The 20,258-nt window shown below is 44.0% G+C and overlaps 1 protein-coding gene across 5 annotated transcripts in view; it reads left to right on the forward strand.

The window, feature by feature from the left end:
* Nucleotides 1–20,258, forward strand: part of LOC137438222 (E3 ubiquitin-protein ligase Midline-1) — an 86,334-nt gene that overhangs the window by 44,105 nt on the left and 21,971 nt on the right. For all 5 annotated transcript variants that reach the window (XM_068133296.2, XM_068133295.2, XM_068133299.2 and 2 more), the window contains one exon: nt 7,753–7,901. In XM_068133296.2, coding sequence (XP_067989397.1) covers nt 7,753–7,901 — 149 coding nt within the window. The remainder of the gene's footprint in view (nt 1–7,752; nt 7,902–20,258) is intronic.

Raw genomic sequence — 20,258 nt, forward strand, 5'->3', positions numbered from 1 at the left:
TGCCGTTGCGGGCTCAAATTGGTTCTCAACTTTGGACCTCAAGAGGGGGTTTTGGCAGGTGGAGATGGATAGGACAGGGAAGGAGAAAACAGCATTTTCCACAGGTAAGGGGCTGTATCAGTTCACTGTGATGCCGTTTGGTTTGTGTAACGCCCCCGCCACCTTTGAGCGATTGATGGAACATGTACTAGGCGGCATGCCATGGCAATCATGCCTGGTATACCTAGATGACGTCCTAGTACATGCCAAAACATTCCCCCAGGCGTTAGCTAATTTGGACCAGGTGTTCGGGTGCCTCAGACAGGCAGGGTTGAAATTGAGCCCAAGTAAGTGCACCTTGTTTGCAAGAGAGGTGGCCTATTTAGGTCACGTTATCGGTCGCGGGGGGGGGGGGGGGGGGGGGTAAAAACGGACCCAGGCAAAATTACAGCGGTCGAGGAGTGGCCCGCACCACGTACCATCAAGGAGGTGCGGGGATTTTGGGACTCTGCTCCTACTACCGGCGCTTTGTGGTGAAATTTGCGGAGTTGGCCCATCCCCTCCACCGGCTTACGGAGAAGGGGACGCGATTTAATTGGACAAGGGAGTGCCAAGAGGCCTTCCTAAAATTGAAGGGGTGTTTGACATCCGCACCCCTTCTAGCTTACCCCACTAGTGACGGGACATTTACCCTGGACACGGATGCAAGCCAGGAAGGATTGGGCGCAGTTTTGTCTCAGACACAGGAGGGCGTGGAGAGAGTGATTGGTTACTATAGTCGGGCCTTAAGTAGGCCCGAACGAAATTATTGCGTAACCCGCAAGGAACTATTGGCTATGCTGGCTGCCATGAACCATTTCCACCCGTACCTGTACGGGCGGAAATTTTCGGTTCGATCTGACCATTCCTCCTTGCAATGGCTCCTTCGGTTCAAGGAACCGGAGGGCCAAATTGCAAGGTGGTTGGAAAAGTTGCAGCAGTACGATTTGAATGTGACCCATAGGGCCGGGAAGGCCCATGGTAATGCTAACGCACTCTCTCGGCGTCCTTGTCTGGGGGAAAACTGCAAATTTTGTGCAAGACACGAGGAAAGGGAGCAATTGGGCGATTCTGCCCCGATTCTCGTCGTCCGGGCAACCCGGGTGAGAGGGCCAATTTTGCCACTAACCGCAGACGAAGAATTCGGAACTTTGGCATGGAGCACGGCCCAGCAGGAGGATACCGTCCTGGGGCCATTGTTCAAATGGGTCAAATTGGGGCAAAGACCAAAGGGGGAATAGGTCACCCCCTCGAGGCGCAAACCAAGGCGTATTGGGCTCAGTGGCAGACCCTGGAATTGAAGGATAACATCTTATATCGCAAGTGGGTGGAGGTTCCCTCTGAGAGAACTTCCTGGCTGGTGATAGTCCCTGACAAATTTAAGAACGTCATATTACAACAGGTGCATGGTACCCGCTCCGGCGGCCATTTGGGCAGGACAAAGACTACATCTCGGGTCCGCCGGAGGTTCTATTGGGTTAATATGGGGCGCGACATACAGGACTGGTGTCGGAGATGCGACGCCTGTTCTGCCAAAAAGGGACCAGCACGGAGGATGAGGGCCCCCCTTCAATTACACCAGGTGGGGGCCCCCCTTGAGCGGGTGGCTATGGATATTCTAGGACCACCACCCCGCACCCGCTAAGGTAATAAGTACATCCTCGTTGTAATGGACTATTTCACCAAGTGGCCGGAGGCCTACGCCCTCCCCAACCAAGAAGCCGGGGTTGTAGAAGCTATGACCATAGGTGACGAATTTGGCAGGCCTTCGTGGAAGGATTTGTATGTCGGCACGGGATTCCACAGGAGCTGCACACCGATCAGGGACGAAATTTTGAAAGCCAATTGCTAAAAGATGTGTGCAGACTCCTGTCAATTCGGAAAACCAGGACCATGCCCTTGCGACCACAATCTGACGGGATGGTGGAAAGATTCAATCGAATATTGATACAACAACTGGCATTGTTCACCACCACCCATCAGGATGACTGGGACGAACATCTCCCGTACTTGTTAATGGCCTACTGAACTAGCCTGCATGGAGCCACCGCATGCAGTCCAGCATTGCTCATGTATGGGCGGGAGTTGTGGGCTCCCGCCGACTTGCTATGCGGCCCGTGCCAGACACCACGGATACACCGCCGAGGGAGGGTTATGCACGTCACCTGGAGGAAGGCATGGAGCGGGTCCATGCCTTCGCCTGCCGCCAGCTCCATCTGGCGGGAGCCAAGATGAAGCGCAGGTACGACCACCGGAGCCAGGGGAGTCAGTACGTACCGGGGATGAAGATTTGGTTCTTTAATCCCCGGAGGCAGAAGGGTAGGTGCCCAAAACTCACCTCCCCCTGGCAAGGCCCGGGAGTCGTCCTGTCGCAAGTCTGTGACGTGGTCGTTAAGATCAAAATGGGGCCACGGGCCCTCCCTCGGATCGTCCATGCCGACCGGATAAGACCTTATGCCGGCGAGCAGGCGCCCTCCTGGATCGCCTCGGCTCTAGATGCCGAGGCAGGACACAGTACCTCTTGCGACGGGGGCTCGTAGTGTCAGAGGACTGGGGGGGGGGGGGGGGTGATAGTGGGACATGCCCGATGTGGTGGGATGGCAACTCTGCCATCTCTCACACACCGGGCACATGAGCGCTAGCTATGGGGTTTATGGCAGTGTAAGCTCGCCGAGGGAGGGTTAGGATAATGTATAGGGACCTAGAGATGACCATAGGTAACGGTAGAGGTAAGTAGCAACATTATACAGGTAGTGGTGACGTAGGTAGGGTAGTTGGATTATAATGACGAGGGAGCGCGATAATGTAAGGGGCGACTGGGAAGCGCAAGTTTCAGAGGGGACCAGGTAGATCAGATGATGCCGTGTGAGTGTCGGAAGTGTATTGTGAAAAGTGTGAGGCGATTGTGAGTTGTATTGAGCGTGGAAGTGTATGGAGCAGTGTATGAGGAACAATTGTGTTTGTGCATTGTATTGAACTAGGGCATGCCCGTACTATATCTATATCTAAAATTATATCCCCCCCTCTATTTACATGAAATGTTTTGGTCCATTCGCAACGCCAAAGCGAACGGCGAACGCTTTACATGAAATGGTTTGGTCCATGAAATGTGTTGGTCCATTCGCAACGCCAAAGCGAACGGCGAACGGCTTGCGAGTACAGTGACAATCCCCCCGGGGTTTTAATTAGTTTTAAAACATCGTTTAACGCCAACATAGCGCCAACATAGTTTGCAAACGTGAAATAAATGAATACGCTCTCAAATGTGCCATCCGAGGCAGAGTGTGTCCGCCACGTTCGGCACACGCGATAGCTCGCTGCTCTCTGATTGGTTGAATCGTTTTTTGGACATAGCTCGGTAAGTAATTGTCCGATTAATATGAAACCTTGAAAAGGCACATCCTCGGGTCCCCAGCAATATACCTGGCAAGTTTAAAGTATATCGGACCCGTGGTTGTCGAGAAACAGCGGTCACAGACAAACGTACAAACGTACAAACAAACAAACACACAGAGATTACTGGAATTATAGATAGATGATTGAGGAAGCCTGAGAGGAAGGAGGGTGCAAGTGCCACCAGGTGTGTGATTGCACAGGTGTGCAAGTGAACAGGTGTATGGAGCAATGTATGAGTGAGTAATGGTGATTGAGTGTTGTGTTGAGCAAATGGTCCTGGAGGAAGGAGGGTGCAGGAAGCACCAGGAGTAATGGCACAGGTGTGCAAATACAGGTGTATGGAGAATGGTTGTATGGAATATATGGAGTATGGAATATATGGAGTATGGAATATATGGAGTATGGAATGGATGGTGTGGAGTGAGAATGGTGAAAACTGTGGAGTGGAGTGGATGATGCGAAGGTGTGAATGGGGGAAAAGTGGACCCCTATCACGAATACCCGGGGAGGGTAGTTTAAGAGTTAGGTAGAAGGAGTAGGTAAATTGCGGTTGGATATTGGCATCTGTGGTGCGTGTGGAAGAATGGTGTTTGGATGGGTGCATTAGTGTCGTGGAAATGGCTGGGCATGTGGCCTGTTAGTGTGTGTAGTTAAATGGGCACTCCGCCACTGTTAGGATGTCGACCAGGTGAGGCCGCAGGTGGGCTCTTGGAGCCGGTAGAGTTGTGGATGGGGCCCGAGGATCCAGAGGACGGACCCGGGTAGCCCAGTGCCAGAGAGGGCACTGAGTGGGGAGAGCGCCAGAGGGCCTTCCCCAGGTAGATAGGTTAGGGAAAGGAGCAGGTAAGCTCAGAGGCAACTGCAGTGGTTGAGGTGTGCAGGTGGGTAGACCTGCTGGGAGAGCCACACGACCCAGTCCTGAAATTGTGCGAAGGCACAGGGAATTGAATCGGGGGAGTGAGACCCCAAATTGATGAAGCACCACAGTTTGGTCAATGGGAATTTGGTTCTTAAAACCGCATAGAGTAAGACGGCCAATGGATTGGCAGGGAAAGACCCCAGGTAGTGTAAAGTGTATTAAAATCATTTTGAGGATAGTTAGGATTGAAATCTCCTTGCACCATCTACATCCACTCACCTGAGGTGACGACGGTGCTCCACGCCATGCCATGGTTTGTTGTTGTTATTTTTTTTGGGCAAATGTTTGGATTGTGAGACGCATCATGACGTGGGTGTGACATTGTGCTGATGTTCCATCTCTCCCTCCTTATGAGGATTGATGATGAATTGGTGATGGCAAATTTTGGATTAGTGGGATTGTGGTGACGAATTTGGTATTAGGGGAAATATGGGGAAGACGAGACAGTTGTGACGAATTGGTAAGGGTGTAGATTTTTGTACATACGGGGGTAAGGGGCAAGGGTAGAACAGGTGACGGGTGGGGTGACGTATGATAGGGACGAGCTTTTCTCCGCTCGGTCTCCAGGCGCACCTCACCTTGCATTGCCTTTATTGATGTGTACCCTTGCGCCCTTACCCCTCGCTAACCTGCCCTCTCTGTCTTCCTTCCCCGACCCATGGATCGTGCTATTGGGCACTGAGGGGAGCGTGCGGGAGTCCGCCATTGTGTGCCCGAACCCCCGCAACCAGCTGCCTGCGTCGATGCACCACTTATGGACCACATGTCTGTGGCTGAGCACCACTCATGGACCCCACGGGTTGGGGCATGGCCCCTCTGCTGGAACCGGCCACGATGGCCCAAGATCTTGCTTGCGGACCCGGTGAGGTGGCACCAAGCCCACAGGTGAACCACTCATAGTCGGCCCCTGTGGGCCATAAATAAAAATGGACACGTTTTGTGCTTTTTATTATTGCAAATAGGCCGCCAGCAAGAAGAACATGAAGAAAGACAATATCAAGAAGAACAACGGCCAGCAGAGGGAGCCGAAGAGCAAGACCACCAGCAGGGTTTGTTTATTTTTGTATGAACTGTGGTGACTGTGCACTGACTGGTGCATTTATGGGGCTTTATGATGCTCTTTATTGGTGCTGGTGCATCGATGCAGCGCAGGCTGTCTCCCCCCCCAAAAGAACAATCACAGGTCCAGGGTTGCAGTGTAAATACAATTAGCGTCATTTGTAAATAATGCTCCCCACCGTACATGTTTAGTTTGAGAATTAATTCCGCAATTCGGTTAGCTGTGGGTGTGAAACTGTTAGGCAGGGTGCAACGCAATTAGCGGGACATATTTATTTGTGGTTTAAAATTGTCGCACTCAGGGTCAGGTTAATTGTAGAGGGAATTACACCTACGTGCCACACTAAGCTAGATTTTTATAGGCCCAGGACGTGCCTGAAGGAAGGAGGGTGCAGTGTTGAGGATTTGAGAACCCTGTGTGTAATTTGCTGTAAAATATACCCTTTTGTGTGCTGTAAATATTCCTTGTAAATACCTCCAAGTGTAAAGGTCAAAGGTCATCCTTAGTTAGGCCATCGCACACACATAGCAAATCATAAGTTTCCCTCAGTAGTTATGTCCTTAGTAAATGTCAGCATAAGGCTTCGTTTCCACTAGTTCATTACGTTGCATCAATTAAAGAAGCGCAGGCTCATTCTCCCTTCGAAAGGGTGCGGGTGGTTGTTGGCATTATCCCTCCACAAGACGCCATTGTTCCATGCGGTCGACCCGGGGAAGAAGGGCGTGGCTCGGCCATCGTCACCGGGAGGCGGAGCCAGGAAGAGCCCGTGCCCACCAATCGGCACTGCGAAGAGCGACCCGGTAGGCGTGCCCTCTTAACCCGCGGCTTGATCTAAAAGCGCGATATAAAAACGCGGGCGGAAGCCTTTGACCGAGAGAGACAGATGCAGATGGAGATGGTTTGTGTGCCCTGCTCGTTGCTGTACCTCGTCTGTGCTTGAGCCCGCTCACTGCCTCACTGTGCTGCCTTGCTCTTGACCTTGCTCTTGAGCCTTCTCTGCGGAATCGGCGCGTGGACGCTCGAGCGGGGAAACCGACATCGAGCCATTGGCCCCGGACCTTCCTGCCGCGATCTCTTTGGGCCGCTATCCCCCCCCCCCCCCCCCCGCCCTGCCAGGATTCGAATCTGCCATTCCTTTCATCCCCCCAGTCGTGTGAGTCTGCTCGTTGTCCGTCCTCTGTGTTGTCTTGGGGTTTAAGTTAAGCCTGTATAGTATAAGCTAGAATTGCTCTGTGTCCTTCTGCTCCTTCCATTTCCCTGTATATTACTTTGATTGCTCTCTTTTCTTTGGGTTGTGTAAATAATTAATAAATATCTGTTCTTCTTTACCTTTGCCTTCCTTCTTTCTTATTCGGTCGCTTTAGCGATTTCCAAATTGAGTGTACGTGGCGCGATTCGGCCAACGCATATGAATCGGGTTTAGCCCCTTCGATAAACGGCTCACGCCGCAGTTCGCTTCGCTCGGCACAACCAATCCATTACACTGCCGATGTGAGCGGGAGTATTTCCTTGCGTACCGAGAGGCGCTGGTATTTAGGTCATAGGACGTGTGGGCCTAATAACCTACCCAGCGCTGACCGGGCGTGACGTCATACCCCCAGGACCACGTTGGTCAGTCATAGACGAGGGGATTAATCCCCCCTCGATAAGGGGGAAAGAGGCCGACGTTGGGTTCCGCAACAATATGTATACTTGTGTTTGTATATATATATATGTATATATATACACATATATGTAATCTTTGTGTGTATATCTATGTAAATGTGTATCCTGTAGCGCCCCCTTCAGGTGGGACAGGGTATTACGAGTCCTCACCCTTTTCAGTGCAGTGTTCCTGTCTCCACGTTTTCCAGTGCAGTGAGATGTTTTGAATTACGTGGAGAGAGGTATTTTCAAATTACACGTTTGAATAAGTCCCCTGGCCGCTATGGAGCGGGTGCTTCTCGTATATGGAAATCGCCATTCTCATATCAACACATATGTAATATTATCACCTTCCTTCAAAAGACACTGTGGGTGTTGACATGAGTACAAAGTTTAATTATTTTTGTTTTTCACAAAAAAGGCCATTTTTGTGGTACTTGATAAATTTCAAGCTCTCATCAAGGTTGCTTTTTTTTTTCTTTTTTTTTTGTATACAAGATCGAGGCTTGTGTAAGAGCTAAGATCAATCAATGTTTCATCTCAATCAATCAATGTTCTTGATCAATGTCTCACTTTCAGTGCCTAATAACAACTTACAGAATCTTTGCCATTTTAATAATCATTTCCTTTATTAACACCCTCGATTTTTGATGCACTACTTTTATTACCACCATTGTTATTGTCAGGTTTTTTTGTTGTTGTTTCTGTTTTATAGGCCTCTCGTCTGCGGCGTTTGGCGGAGCAGGTCGGCGAGTGTCGCCGAGGCCTGGAGCAGACGCGCTTGTTGGCGAGTAAAGCCGAGGAGAGTCTTTCGGAGTCAGAGCCAAGTCACTTCCTGCAAAATACCAGAGAGCTAACGGAAAGGTACGTGTTTTTTGTTTTTTTCTTTGTACAAGCGCGAGGTTCATGGAAGAGTAGGGTTGAACCAATAGTGGGAGAGATTGCAGAGAGAGGGGACCTCTCTTGCAGAAATACTGAGACCAGCAAGCAAAAGGGTTGGATAAGGAAGGGTTAATGGGGATAATAAAGATCATGAACCAAAATGGGGCATGACATGAGGTGGTGGTGGACTCCCTCGTAAGACATGAGGGTGAGTCATTAGATCGAGTTTGGTTTGCAACCGACTCGAAATTGTTTGTTGTATCCAATCATGAAAAAAGGGTCAATCCATACATTTATGGAATTGCACTTGTAATGTACGAACTGTGAGCAACAATGGTCGTCTGCCACAGAAACACATAGTCTTGCTGCGCACCAAACAGGAGGTGGGGTTGGAGTCAGGAACAATAATAAGATCAGAAATGGCCCTTTCCACCTAATGAGTACATTATATAAGCATCATGTGCATGAACACTACATCGACTCCAATACCGGATGGCTTCCGTGGGCACACTGAGCCAATTTTTCAAGACCGAGATTTTAAAGGGTCAAGACCGACATCAAAGGGCCACAGACACAGAAAATCATATTTGGTCTAATTAATATATATTCCTTCACTTAACAATTAATCATCGTTCTTTTTTTGAATAAATATCATGGAAGGAAGATATTCATGTTTTTGCGTATCCTTTTTACGCTGATTGGCCCCACCCCTCAAAAAACGGCGATTTTATTACCCACGTGACCCACTACGCCGACGTCATCTCGAGGATATTTTTGCTGCGGGTAGTTTTTATAATGGTTGTGACTATCAGAGGATTGATGATCAGAAAAATCTTCATCAAACTCTTTCTAACGAGCCTAAAGTGAGTTGTGCGGCCATTATCCGTTGCGTGCTGAGACAACCTTGCCTTTCATTATGTCACGCAGATAACGAACATCACCATTTTTAAGGAAGGTCACCTGACGGCTTTGGTTTTTTTGTGGAACACCTCAAAAAATTATTATAATTATAAACCACATTCAGTTTTTTGCTCATTATTTAAAAATGAATATAATGACATCGAAAAAAAAATTCTGTCTAAGGACCTTTAACAATTAACCCTTATAAAGGTGTATTATCATTAACAATTAACCCATATAAAGCTGTTTTATCATTAACAATTAACCCATATAAAGCTGTTTTATCATTAGCAATTAACCCATATAAAGCTGTTTTATCATTAACAATTAACCCATATAAAGCTGTTTTATCATTAACAATTAACCCATATAAAGCTGTTTTATCATTAACAATTAACCCTTTTAAAGCTGTATTATCATTAACAATTAACCCATATCAAGCTGTTTTATCATTAACAATTAACCCATATAAAGCTGTTTTATCATTAACAATTAACCCATATAATGCTGTTTTATCATCAACAATTAACCCGTATAAAGCTGTATTATCATCAACAATTAACCCTTGTAAAGCTGTATTATCATCAACAATTAACCCGCATAAAGCGGTATTATCATTAATAATTAACCCTTATAAAGCGGTATTATCAGCAACAATTAACCCATATAAACCTGTATTATCATTAACAATTAACCCTTATAAAGCGGTATTATCATCAACAATTAACCCTTATAAAGCTGTACTATCATTAACAATGAACCCTTGTAAAGCTGTATTGTCATCAACAATTAACCCATATAAAGCTGTATTATCATCAACAATTAACCCTTATAAAGCTGTGTTATCATTAACAATTAACCCTTATAAAGCTGTCTTATCATCAGCAATTAACCCTTGTAAAGCTGTATTGTCATTAACAATTAACCCTTGTAAAGCTGTATTATCATCAACAATGAAACCGTACAAAGCGGTTTTATCATTAACAATTAACCCTTGTAAAGCTGTATTATCATCAACAATTATCCCATATAAAGCTGTTATATCATCAACAATTAACCCGTATAAAGCTGTTTTATCATTAACAATTAACCCGTATAAAGCTGTATTATCATTAACAATTAACCCGTATAAAGCTGTATTATCATGAACAATTAACCCATATAAAGCTGTATTATCATTAACAATTAACCCGTGTAAAGCTGTATTATCATTAACAATTAACCCGTATAAAGCTGTGTTATCATCAACAATTAACCTGTATAAAGCTGTATTATCATTAACAATTAACCCGTATAAAGCTGTGTTATCAACAATTAACCGATATAAAGCTGTATTATCATGAACAATTAACCCGTGTAAAGCTGTGTTATCAACAATTAACCCGTATAAAGCTGTATTATCATTAACAATTAACCCGTATAAAGCTGTGTTATCATCAACAATTAACCTGTATAAAGCTGTATTATAATCATTAACAATTAACCCGTATAAAGCTGTGTTATCATCAACAATTAACCTATATAAAGCTGTATTATCATTAACAATTAACCCGTACAAAGCTGTTTTATCATCAACAATTAACCCGTACAAAGCTGTATTATCATTAACAATTCACCCGTATAAAGCTGTATTATCATTAACAATTAACCCGTATAAAGCTGTATTATCATTAACAATTAACCCGTGTAAAGCTGTGTTATCATCAACAATTAACCCGTATAAGGCTGTATTATCATTAACAATTAACCCTTATAAAGCTGTGTTATCATCAACAATTAACCTGTATAAAGCTGTATTATCATTAACAATTAACCCGTATAAAGCTGTGTTATCATCAACAATTAACCTGTATAAAGCTGTATTATCATTAACAATTAACCCGTATAAAGCTGTATTATCATTAACAATTAACCTGTATAAAGCTGTATTATCATTAACAATTAACCCGTATAAAGCTGTATTATCATTAACAATTAACCCGTATAAAGCTGTATTATCATTAACAATTAACCCGTATAAAGCTGTTTTATCATTAACAATTAACCCGTATAAAGCTGTATTATCATTAACAATTAACCCGGATAAAGCTGTGTTATCATCAACAATTAACCTGTATAAAGCTGTATTATCATTAACAATTAACCTGTATAAAGCTGTATTATCATTAACAATTAACCCGTATAAAGCTGTATTATCATTAACAATTAACCCGTATAAAGCTGTATTATCATTAACAATTAACCCGTATAAAGCTGTATTATCATTAACAATTAACCCATATAAAGCTGTATTATCATTAACAATTAACCCTATAAAGCTGTATTATCATTAACAATTAACCCGTATAAAGCTGTTTTATCATTAACAATGAACCCGTATAAAGCTGTTTTCTCATTAACAATGAACCCTAATAAAGCTGTATTATCATCAACAATTAACCCGTATAAAGCTGTATTATCATTAACAATTAACCCATATAAAGCTGTATTATCATTAACAATTAACCCGTATAAAGCTGTATTATCATTAACAATTAACCCATATAAAGCTGTATTATCATTAACAATTAACCCGTATAAAGCTGTTTTATCATTAACAATTAACCCGTATAAAGCTGTATTATCATTAACAATTAACCTGTATAAAGCTGTATTATCATTAACAATTAACCCGTATAAAGCTGTATTATCATTAACAATTAACCCGTATAAAGCTGTGTTATCATTAACAATTAACCCGTATAAAGCTGTGTTATCATCAACAATTAACCTGTATAAAGCTGTATTATCATTAACAATTAACCCATATAAAGCTGTATTATCATTAACAATTAACCCGTATAAAGCTGTATTATCATTAACAATTAACCTATATAAAGCTGTATTATCATTTAACAATTAACCCATATAAAGCTGTATTATCATTAACAATTAACCCATATAAAGCTGTATTATCATTTAACAATTAACCCATATAAAGCTGTATTATCATTAACAATTAACCCATATAAAGCTGTATTATCATTAACAATTAACCCATATAAAGCTGTATTATCATTTAACAATTAACCCATATAAAGCTATATTATCATTAACAATTAACCCATATAAAGCTGTATTATCATTAACAATTAACCCATATAAAGCTGTATTATCATTTAACAATTAACCCATATAAAGCTGTATTATCATTAACAATTAACCCATATAAAGCTGTATTATCATTAACAATTAACCCATATAAAGCTGTATTATCATTTAACAATTAACCCATATAAAGCTATATTATCATTAACAATTAGCCCATATAAAGCTGTATTATCATTAACAATTAACCCGTATAAAGCTGTATTATCATTAACAATTAACCCATATAAAGCTGTATTTTCATTTAACAATTAACCCATATAAAGCTATATTATCATTAACAATTAACCCATATAAAGCTGTATTATCATTAACAATTAACCCGTATAAAGCTGTATTATCATTAACAATGAACCTATATAAAGCTGTATTATCATTTAACAATTAACCCGTATGAAGCTGTATTATCATTAACAATTAACCTGTATAAAGCTGTATTATCATTAACAATTAACCTATATAAAGCTGTATTATCATTAACAATTAACCCTTATAAAGCTGTGTTATCATTAACAATTAACCTGTATAAAGCTGTATTATCATTAACAATTAACCCGTATAAAGCTGTGTTATCATCAACAATTAACCTGTATAAAGCTGTATTATCATTAACAATTAACCCGTATAAAGCTGTATTATCATTAACAATTAACCTGTATAAAGCTGTATTATCATTAACAATTAACCCGTATAAAGCTGTATTTTCACTAACAATTAACCCGTATAAAGCTGTGTTATCATCAACAATTAACCTGTATAAAGCTGTATTATCATTAACAATTAACCCGTATAAAGCTGTGTTATCATCAACAATTAACCTGTATAAAGCTGTATTATCATTAACAATCAACCTGTATAAAGCTGTATTATCATTAACAATTAACCCGTATAAAGCTGTATTATCATTAACAATTAACCCATATAAAGCTGTATTATCATTAACAATTAACCCTATAAAGCTGTATTATCATTAACAATTAACCCGTATAAAGCTGTTTTATCATTAACAATGAACCCGTATAAAGCTGTTTTCTCATTAACAATGAACCCTAATAAAGCTGTATTATCATCAACAATTAACCCGTATAAAGCTGTATTATCATTCACAATTAACCCATATAAAGCTGTATTATCATAAACAATTAACCCGGATAAAGCTGTATTATCATTAACAATTAACCCATATAAAGCTGTATTATCATCAACAATTAACCCGTATAAAGCTGTTTTATCATTAACAATTAACCCGTATAAAGCTGTATTATCATTAACAATTAACCCGTATAAAGCTGTATTATCATTAACAATTAACCCGTATAAAGCTGTATTATCATTAACAATTAACCCGTATAAAGCTGTGTTATCATTAACAATTAACCCGTATAAAGCTGTGTTATCATCAACAATTAACCTGTATAAAGCTGTATTATCATTAACAATTAACCTGTATAAAGCTGCATTATCATTAACAATTAACCCGTATAAAGCTGTATTATCATAAACAATTAACCCGTATAAAGCTGTATTATCATTAACAATTAACCTGTATAAAGCTGTATTATCATTAACAATTAACCCATATAAAGCTGTATTATCATTAACAATTAACCCGTATAAAGCTGTATTATCATTAACAATTAACCCTTATAAAGCTGTATTATCATCAACAATTAACCCTTATAAAGCTGTATTATCATTAACAATTAACCCGTATAAAGCTGTATTATCATTAACAATTAACCCGTATAAAGCTGTATTATCATTAACAATTAACCTATATAAAGCTGTATTATCATTTAACAATTAACCCATATAAAGCTGTATTATCATTAACAATTAACCCATATAAAGCTGTATTATCATTTAACAATTAACCCATATAAAGCTGTATTATCATTAACAATTAACCCATATAAAGCTGTATTATCATTAAAAATTAACCCATATAAAGCTGTATTATCATTTAACAATTAACCCATATAAAGCTATATTATCATTAACAATTAACCCATATAAAGCTGTATTATCATTAACAATTAACCCATATAAAGCTGTATTATCATTTAACAATTAACCCATATAAAGCTGTATTATCATTAACAATTAACCCATATAAAGCTGTATTATCATTAACAATTAACCCATATAAAGCTGTATTATCATTTAACAATTAACCCATATAAAGCTATATTATCATTAACAATTAACCCATATAAAGCTGTATTATCATTAACAATTAACCCGTATAAAGCTGTATTATCATTAACAATGAACCTATATAAAGCTGTATTATCATTTAACAATTAACCCGTATGAAGCTGTATTATCATTAACAATTAACCTATATAAAGCTGTATTATCATTAACAATTAACCTATATAAAGCTGTATTATCATTAACAATTAACCCATATAAAGCTGTATTATCATCAACAATTAACCCATATAAAGCTGTATTATCATTAACAATTAACCCGTATAAAGCTGTTTTATCATTAACAATTAACCCGTATAAAGCGGTATTATCATTAACAATTAACCCGTATAAAGCTGTATTATCATTAACAATTAACCCGTATAAAGCTGTATTATCATTAACAATTAACCCGTATAAAGCTGTGTTATCATTAACAATTAACCCGTATAAAGCTGTGTTATCATCAACAATTAACCTGTATAAAGCTGTATTATCATTAACAATTAACCTGTATAAAGCTGTATTATCATTAACAATTAACCCATATAAAGCTGTATTATCATAAACAATTAACCCGTATAAAGCTGTATTATCATTAACAATTAACCCGTATAAAGCTGTATTATCATTAACAATTAACCCATATAAAGCTGTATTATCATTAACAATTAACCCGTATAAAGCTGTATTATCATTAACAATTAACCCTTATAAAGCTGTATTATCATCAACAATTAAAGCTGTATTATCATTAACAATTAACCCGTATAAAGCTGTATTATCATTAACAATTAACCCGTATAAAGCTGTATTATCATTAACAATTAACCTATATAAAGCTGTATTATCATTTAACAATTAACCCATATAAAGCTGTATTATCATTAACAATTAACCCATATAAAGCTGTATTATCATTTAACAATTAACCCATATAAAGCTGTATTATCATTAACAATTAACCCATATAAAGCTGTATTATCATTAACAATTAACCCATATAAAGCTGTATTATCATTTAACAATTAACCCATATAAAGCTATATTATCATTAACAATTAACCCATATAAAGCTGTATTATCATTAACAATTAACCCATATAAAGCTGTATTATCATTTAACAATTAACCCATATAAAGCTGTATTATCATTAACAATTAACCCATATAAAGCTGTATTATCATTAACAATTAACCCATATAAAGCTGTATTATCATTTAACAATTAACCCATATAAAGCTATATTATCATTGTCGTGAAAATCAAGCTCAGACACGACTTGACCTCTGGGTAGGTTTAATATCATTTAGATCTGAAGTACATGCTGTAAAAATACATTCATGCAACAGGCATTAAAATCAGAGTATTTCATGAGCAATGGTCGATTCAATATGGCAATGGTCCAATAGAGAGGACAGTCAGCGCAGCATTTAGGGGCGTACATACCATTCAAACTACAGGACTATGTCACAGTGAGTTCCGCTGGAGTGTCCGTGCGCCCCGGTTGTCCCGGGTCTTATAGACGCCCCTTTTGAAGCGAGCACACCCTGGGTTCACCTTGGTATAATTTCACTACATTCTCCCCGCCGTTAGAACTATACTGGCGCTCGGCAGGTTGCAAGCAAGCATCAGCAATAATCGAATGGGTCACGTCAATCCACGTCAGTCGGTCCACCCGTAGCGGTCGGGGCGGCGAACTTCCCTGCCAGTTCGTGTTCGGAATCTACCGGGCACGGCGTCCCCAAGCCCGGAGTCCCCCGCGTCGGAATAGCCGCCGGAGGTGGGAGTCGGAGGGGGCGCCCCAGCGCCTTCGGGCACGGGAGTGGGGTACGACGGAAGTAACGGTGGTAGTTCCATAGGGGAAGCTTCGGTAGAGTCCATAGACTCATAGACGGGTTCGTCGATATCCCTGTCGTCGTCCCCACATGGGGCGAGATGGCGTACAGAGACAGTAGACTCGCGGCCATCCGCCGTTAACACGCGAGCATACTCGGGATTAGCCTGGAGGACCTGCACCTTGTCAACAAGGGGGTCGTACTTGCTAGCGCGAACCGCTCGTTTGAGATAGGCGGGCCCCGGTTCAGCGAGCCAGCTGGGTAAAGATTGGATACTGCCGGAGCTTCTAGGGTGGTGGAACAGTCGTTCGTGAGGAGTCTGGTTGGTGGCAGTACATAGGAGAGCCCGGATCGAGTTTAGAGCGGCAGGTAGCGACCACGCCCATTTATCGAGGCCTCGGCCGAGGGTCCGGAGGCTTAGCAAGACGGCCCTCCATATAATCCCATTAAAGCGTTCGATCTGCCCATTCGCTTGGGGCCGGTACGGGGTGGTGTAGCTCGAAGCGACATTATGCTGGAGCAAGTAGCCCCTCACCTCCTGGGACAGGAACACCGCACCCCGATCGGTATGCACGTAGGCCGGATACCCGAACATAGAAAACAAATTCTGCAGGCACCGAATAACCGTGGCAGCCGACATATCCCCGCACGTGTAAGCAAAGGGGAATCGTGAATACTCATCGACGATAGTGAGCAGATAGCGAGAGTTGCTCGACATTGGCAGCGGCCCTTTGAAGTCCATCGCCAAGCGCTCCCATGGTCTAGTAGCCCGAACGAGTGTCCCCATAGGAGGGTTATAAAAACGCGGTTTAAGTTCCGCACAGATCGCGCAATCACGGCAGATGCGGCGGATGTCCTCAATCGAGTACGGCAGATTGCCCTCGCGCACAAAATGCGCGAAGCGCGTTACCCCGGGATGACACAAAGTGCCGTGCAAAGTGCGCAGCCCCTCCAAAGTTACAACCCCCGCGCAAGTGGCCGGCCTCGATAAGACGTCAGCGACCAGGTTATCCTTCCCCGGGCGGTATTTGATGGTGTAGCAGAAGTCGGCGAGTTCGATACGCCAACGGGTGATTTTCTCATTCTTAATGCGCTGAGCATGTAAGGTGTCGTACATAAACGCAACGCTCTGTTGGTCCGTGACGATTTGGAAACACCGCCCAAGCAGATACGGCCGCCATCGCCGAATTGATTCGACGATCGCGTACGCTTCCCTTTCGACAGACGAATGCCTCTGCTCGGCGGAGGTGAGAGTCCGCGAGAAGAAAGCCACAGGGCGGCCCCCTTGGGAGAGAGTTGCCGCTATTGCATGATCTGAGGCATCACTCTCCAAAACGAAAGAGGCACTCTCGTCAATCGTCGCGACAGCGGCGCCAGCGATGTCGACTTTAAGGCCCTCGAAGGCCGCCAGGGCGGCCGGGCCCATGGGGAAAGTGTCGCAGGCCACGAGGGGGCGGAGCTTCGCGGAGAAATTTTGCACCCACTTTGAATAGTGGGCGAACAGCCCTAGAGCGCGTTTCAGCGAAGCCCGATCGCTAGGCGGAGCCATATCGAGCAAAGGGCGCAGACGCTCCTTATCCGGAGAGACGGAGCCATGGGTCACGGTGTACCCCAAAAGGTCTACCGTGCGTAGAGAGTATCGACACTTAGCCGCATTCATGGTTAGGCGATATTTCCGCATGACCTCGAGGAAGCGTTTCAGATTAGCATCGTGATGCTCCTGGTCATACCCACAAACCGTAAGATTGTCCAGATAGACAAAGACATCGGTCAAATTCTCCTTCGCAACGAGGTCATCCATAGCCCTCTGAAAACAAGCGACTCCGTTAGTTACCCCAAAGGGGAGTCGCGTGAACTGGTACAACCGCTGACCCGATTCAAAGGCTGTAAAGACGCGATCAGCCCTAGAGATGGGGACTTGATGATACGCACTACGCAGATCGAGAGTGCTATAAACGGAATACAGGGCCACCTGGCGTACCAGGGCGTCCATCCCCGGTAAGGGGTAGGCATCCAGCTGTGTAAAACGATTAATCGTCTGCGAATAGTCGATTACCATGCGCCGGCGGTGGGCCTCACTCCGCACCACTAAGACTTGGGCCTGCCACGGTGACCTACTGTGTTCTATAATACCGTCTTTTAAGAGCAGGGCCGTTTCTTCCGCAATGAATTGCGCGTCCGCGTGAGAGTAGCGCCGCGATTTGACGGCTACAGGGGTACGATCAGTGGTCAGGTTGGGGAACAGTGAGAGAGGCTCCATGTCCATTTGAGCGAGGGCGCACACAGCGAGCGTGTCCGGCCCACCGAAGTCTATTTCCAAACGTCCATGCCGCTTAAGGAAATCAAGTCCTAACAGAACGTCAGCGCATAAAGCAGGTAATACCATGAGATACACGTCCGGGAACGTGCATCCCTTTATCACAAGTTTCAATCGACACGCCCCTTTTGTGCTCAACCGAAGTCCCTGAGAGGCCATGAAGATGAGGCGGGTTGTCCCGAGAACCGGCCACCCATGTTGATGCACGAGTCGCTGATCGATAAAACTATCCGTGGACCCCGTGTCAATCAAAGCTTGCGCAAAAACGCCCGCGACCGTGAGCGGAATGATGGCCTGCGCAAGGCCGGCAGACCCGGCAGGTATTGTACCGGCCGGGCGAGAAGATCGCGCCTCGCGGGTGGATCCCACGCCGGCTGCAATCCTTCGGGCAGCGTCGGCAGGTTGGGCCTCAGCAGGAGCATTGAAGTCAGTTGGCTCATCAGCAGATTCATTTGCTAGAGTGGGTGTGTGTAGGTCGTAAGAGCCGCCGCCAGATGGCGCTCGAGTCACGTGAGAAAGATCTCTGCCGTCTGCAGATTCATATGCCAAAGTGGGTGCATGTAATTCGTAAGAGCCGCCGTCAGATGGCGCTCGAGTCACGTGAGAAGGATCTCTGCCGTCTGCAGATTCATATGCCAAAGTGGGTGCATGTAATTCGTAAGAGCCGCCGTCAGATGGGGCTCGAGTCACGTGCTGCATTTGCCGCACATCGAGAGGAGTTTCCAAAGCAGGAGCATGTCGCTTGTTTGAAGTAGGCGTTCGAACGCCAGTCAAGGTCGGTCGCGCTGCGGCCGGTCGCGTTCGCGCCATTTGTTTCGGCGGCCCGGTGTATCTCACCAAGGTCGGGCGTGCAGCCAGAGGCCCGCGAGAAGGAGAGCGGCTCATCAAAGCCGAGTGAGGCGCCCCGTCCGGCGCTCGATCCGTTGGCTCCGCGATGAGCCCATTCAAGGTCGCACGGGGACGCGTGCCCCGAGCGGCCTTCCTGCAGACCTTTGCAAAATGGCCCTTGGTGGAGCACAGGTGGCATGTAGCCTCCCGGGCCGGGCATTCAGAGCGAGGGTGCTGCCGATTCCCGCAAAAATAACATTTTGCATACCGGTCAGGCCGTGGCCGGGCAGCGGCGGCAGCAGTGAGGCCGGAAGCGGAGTCCGCTTCAGGAGCTCCCGGAGACTCGGCCGTGGTGGTCAGGTCCTCCTCCGTATCCTCGGCGGTAGCCCTCTCCGGTCGCGCGAGTTGCGAGGTCCCCGCCACGACCCGTGGGTGATCATATGTGGTGGATTGTTCTCGGGCATCTGTATATACGCGTGCCAGCCGTAGTGCCTCCATAAATGTCAGATCCGCGACCTCCAGGAGTCGGAGCCGCAAGACTCCAGAATTAATTCCGGAGATGAATGAATCTCGGAGTCGGAGCAAGTCGCCCTGCACTTGCTCGTGGGTCCGGACGTCCTGCACGCAGTCCGCCAACAGGTAGCGCAACTCCTGCGCGAAGCGATCGATCGATTCAGATGGTTGTTGTCACCGCTGGGAGAGTTGATGCCGGCCGTGCACAGCGCTCCGTGTCTTTACGTATAGGCGCTTCAGCTCGGCCAGAGCCGTAGCGTACGTCTCAAATCGAGAAATGTTCCGGAAAACGGTGTGATAGACCTTCGACTGTAACACGGACAGCTTCATCGCAGCGGTGGGCTCTGTTTCGTGAGCAGCAAAGTAATTCTCCAGCGTTTTGAGCCAGTGTGTGAACTCCGATGCTGATCCCTCAGCTTGAGAGTCGGCTCCGAGAATCGGTACCACGATCATCTTGTGGTCAGCCATTCCGGCGATCTAAATGATATTAAATGTCGTGAAAATCAAGCTCAGACACGACTTGACCTCTGGGTAGGTTTAATATCATTTAGATCTGAAGTACATCCTGTAAAAATACATTCATGCAACAGGCATTAAAATCA

Source organism: Myxine glutinosa, chromosome 12, assembly GCF_964187855.1.
Source record: "Myxine glutinosa chromosome 12, kmMyxGlut1.1, whole genome shotgun sequence".
Classification (NCBI taxonomy): Eukaryota; Metazoa; Chordata; class Myxini; order Myxiniformes; family Myxinidae; genus Myxine; species Myxine glutinosa.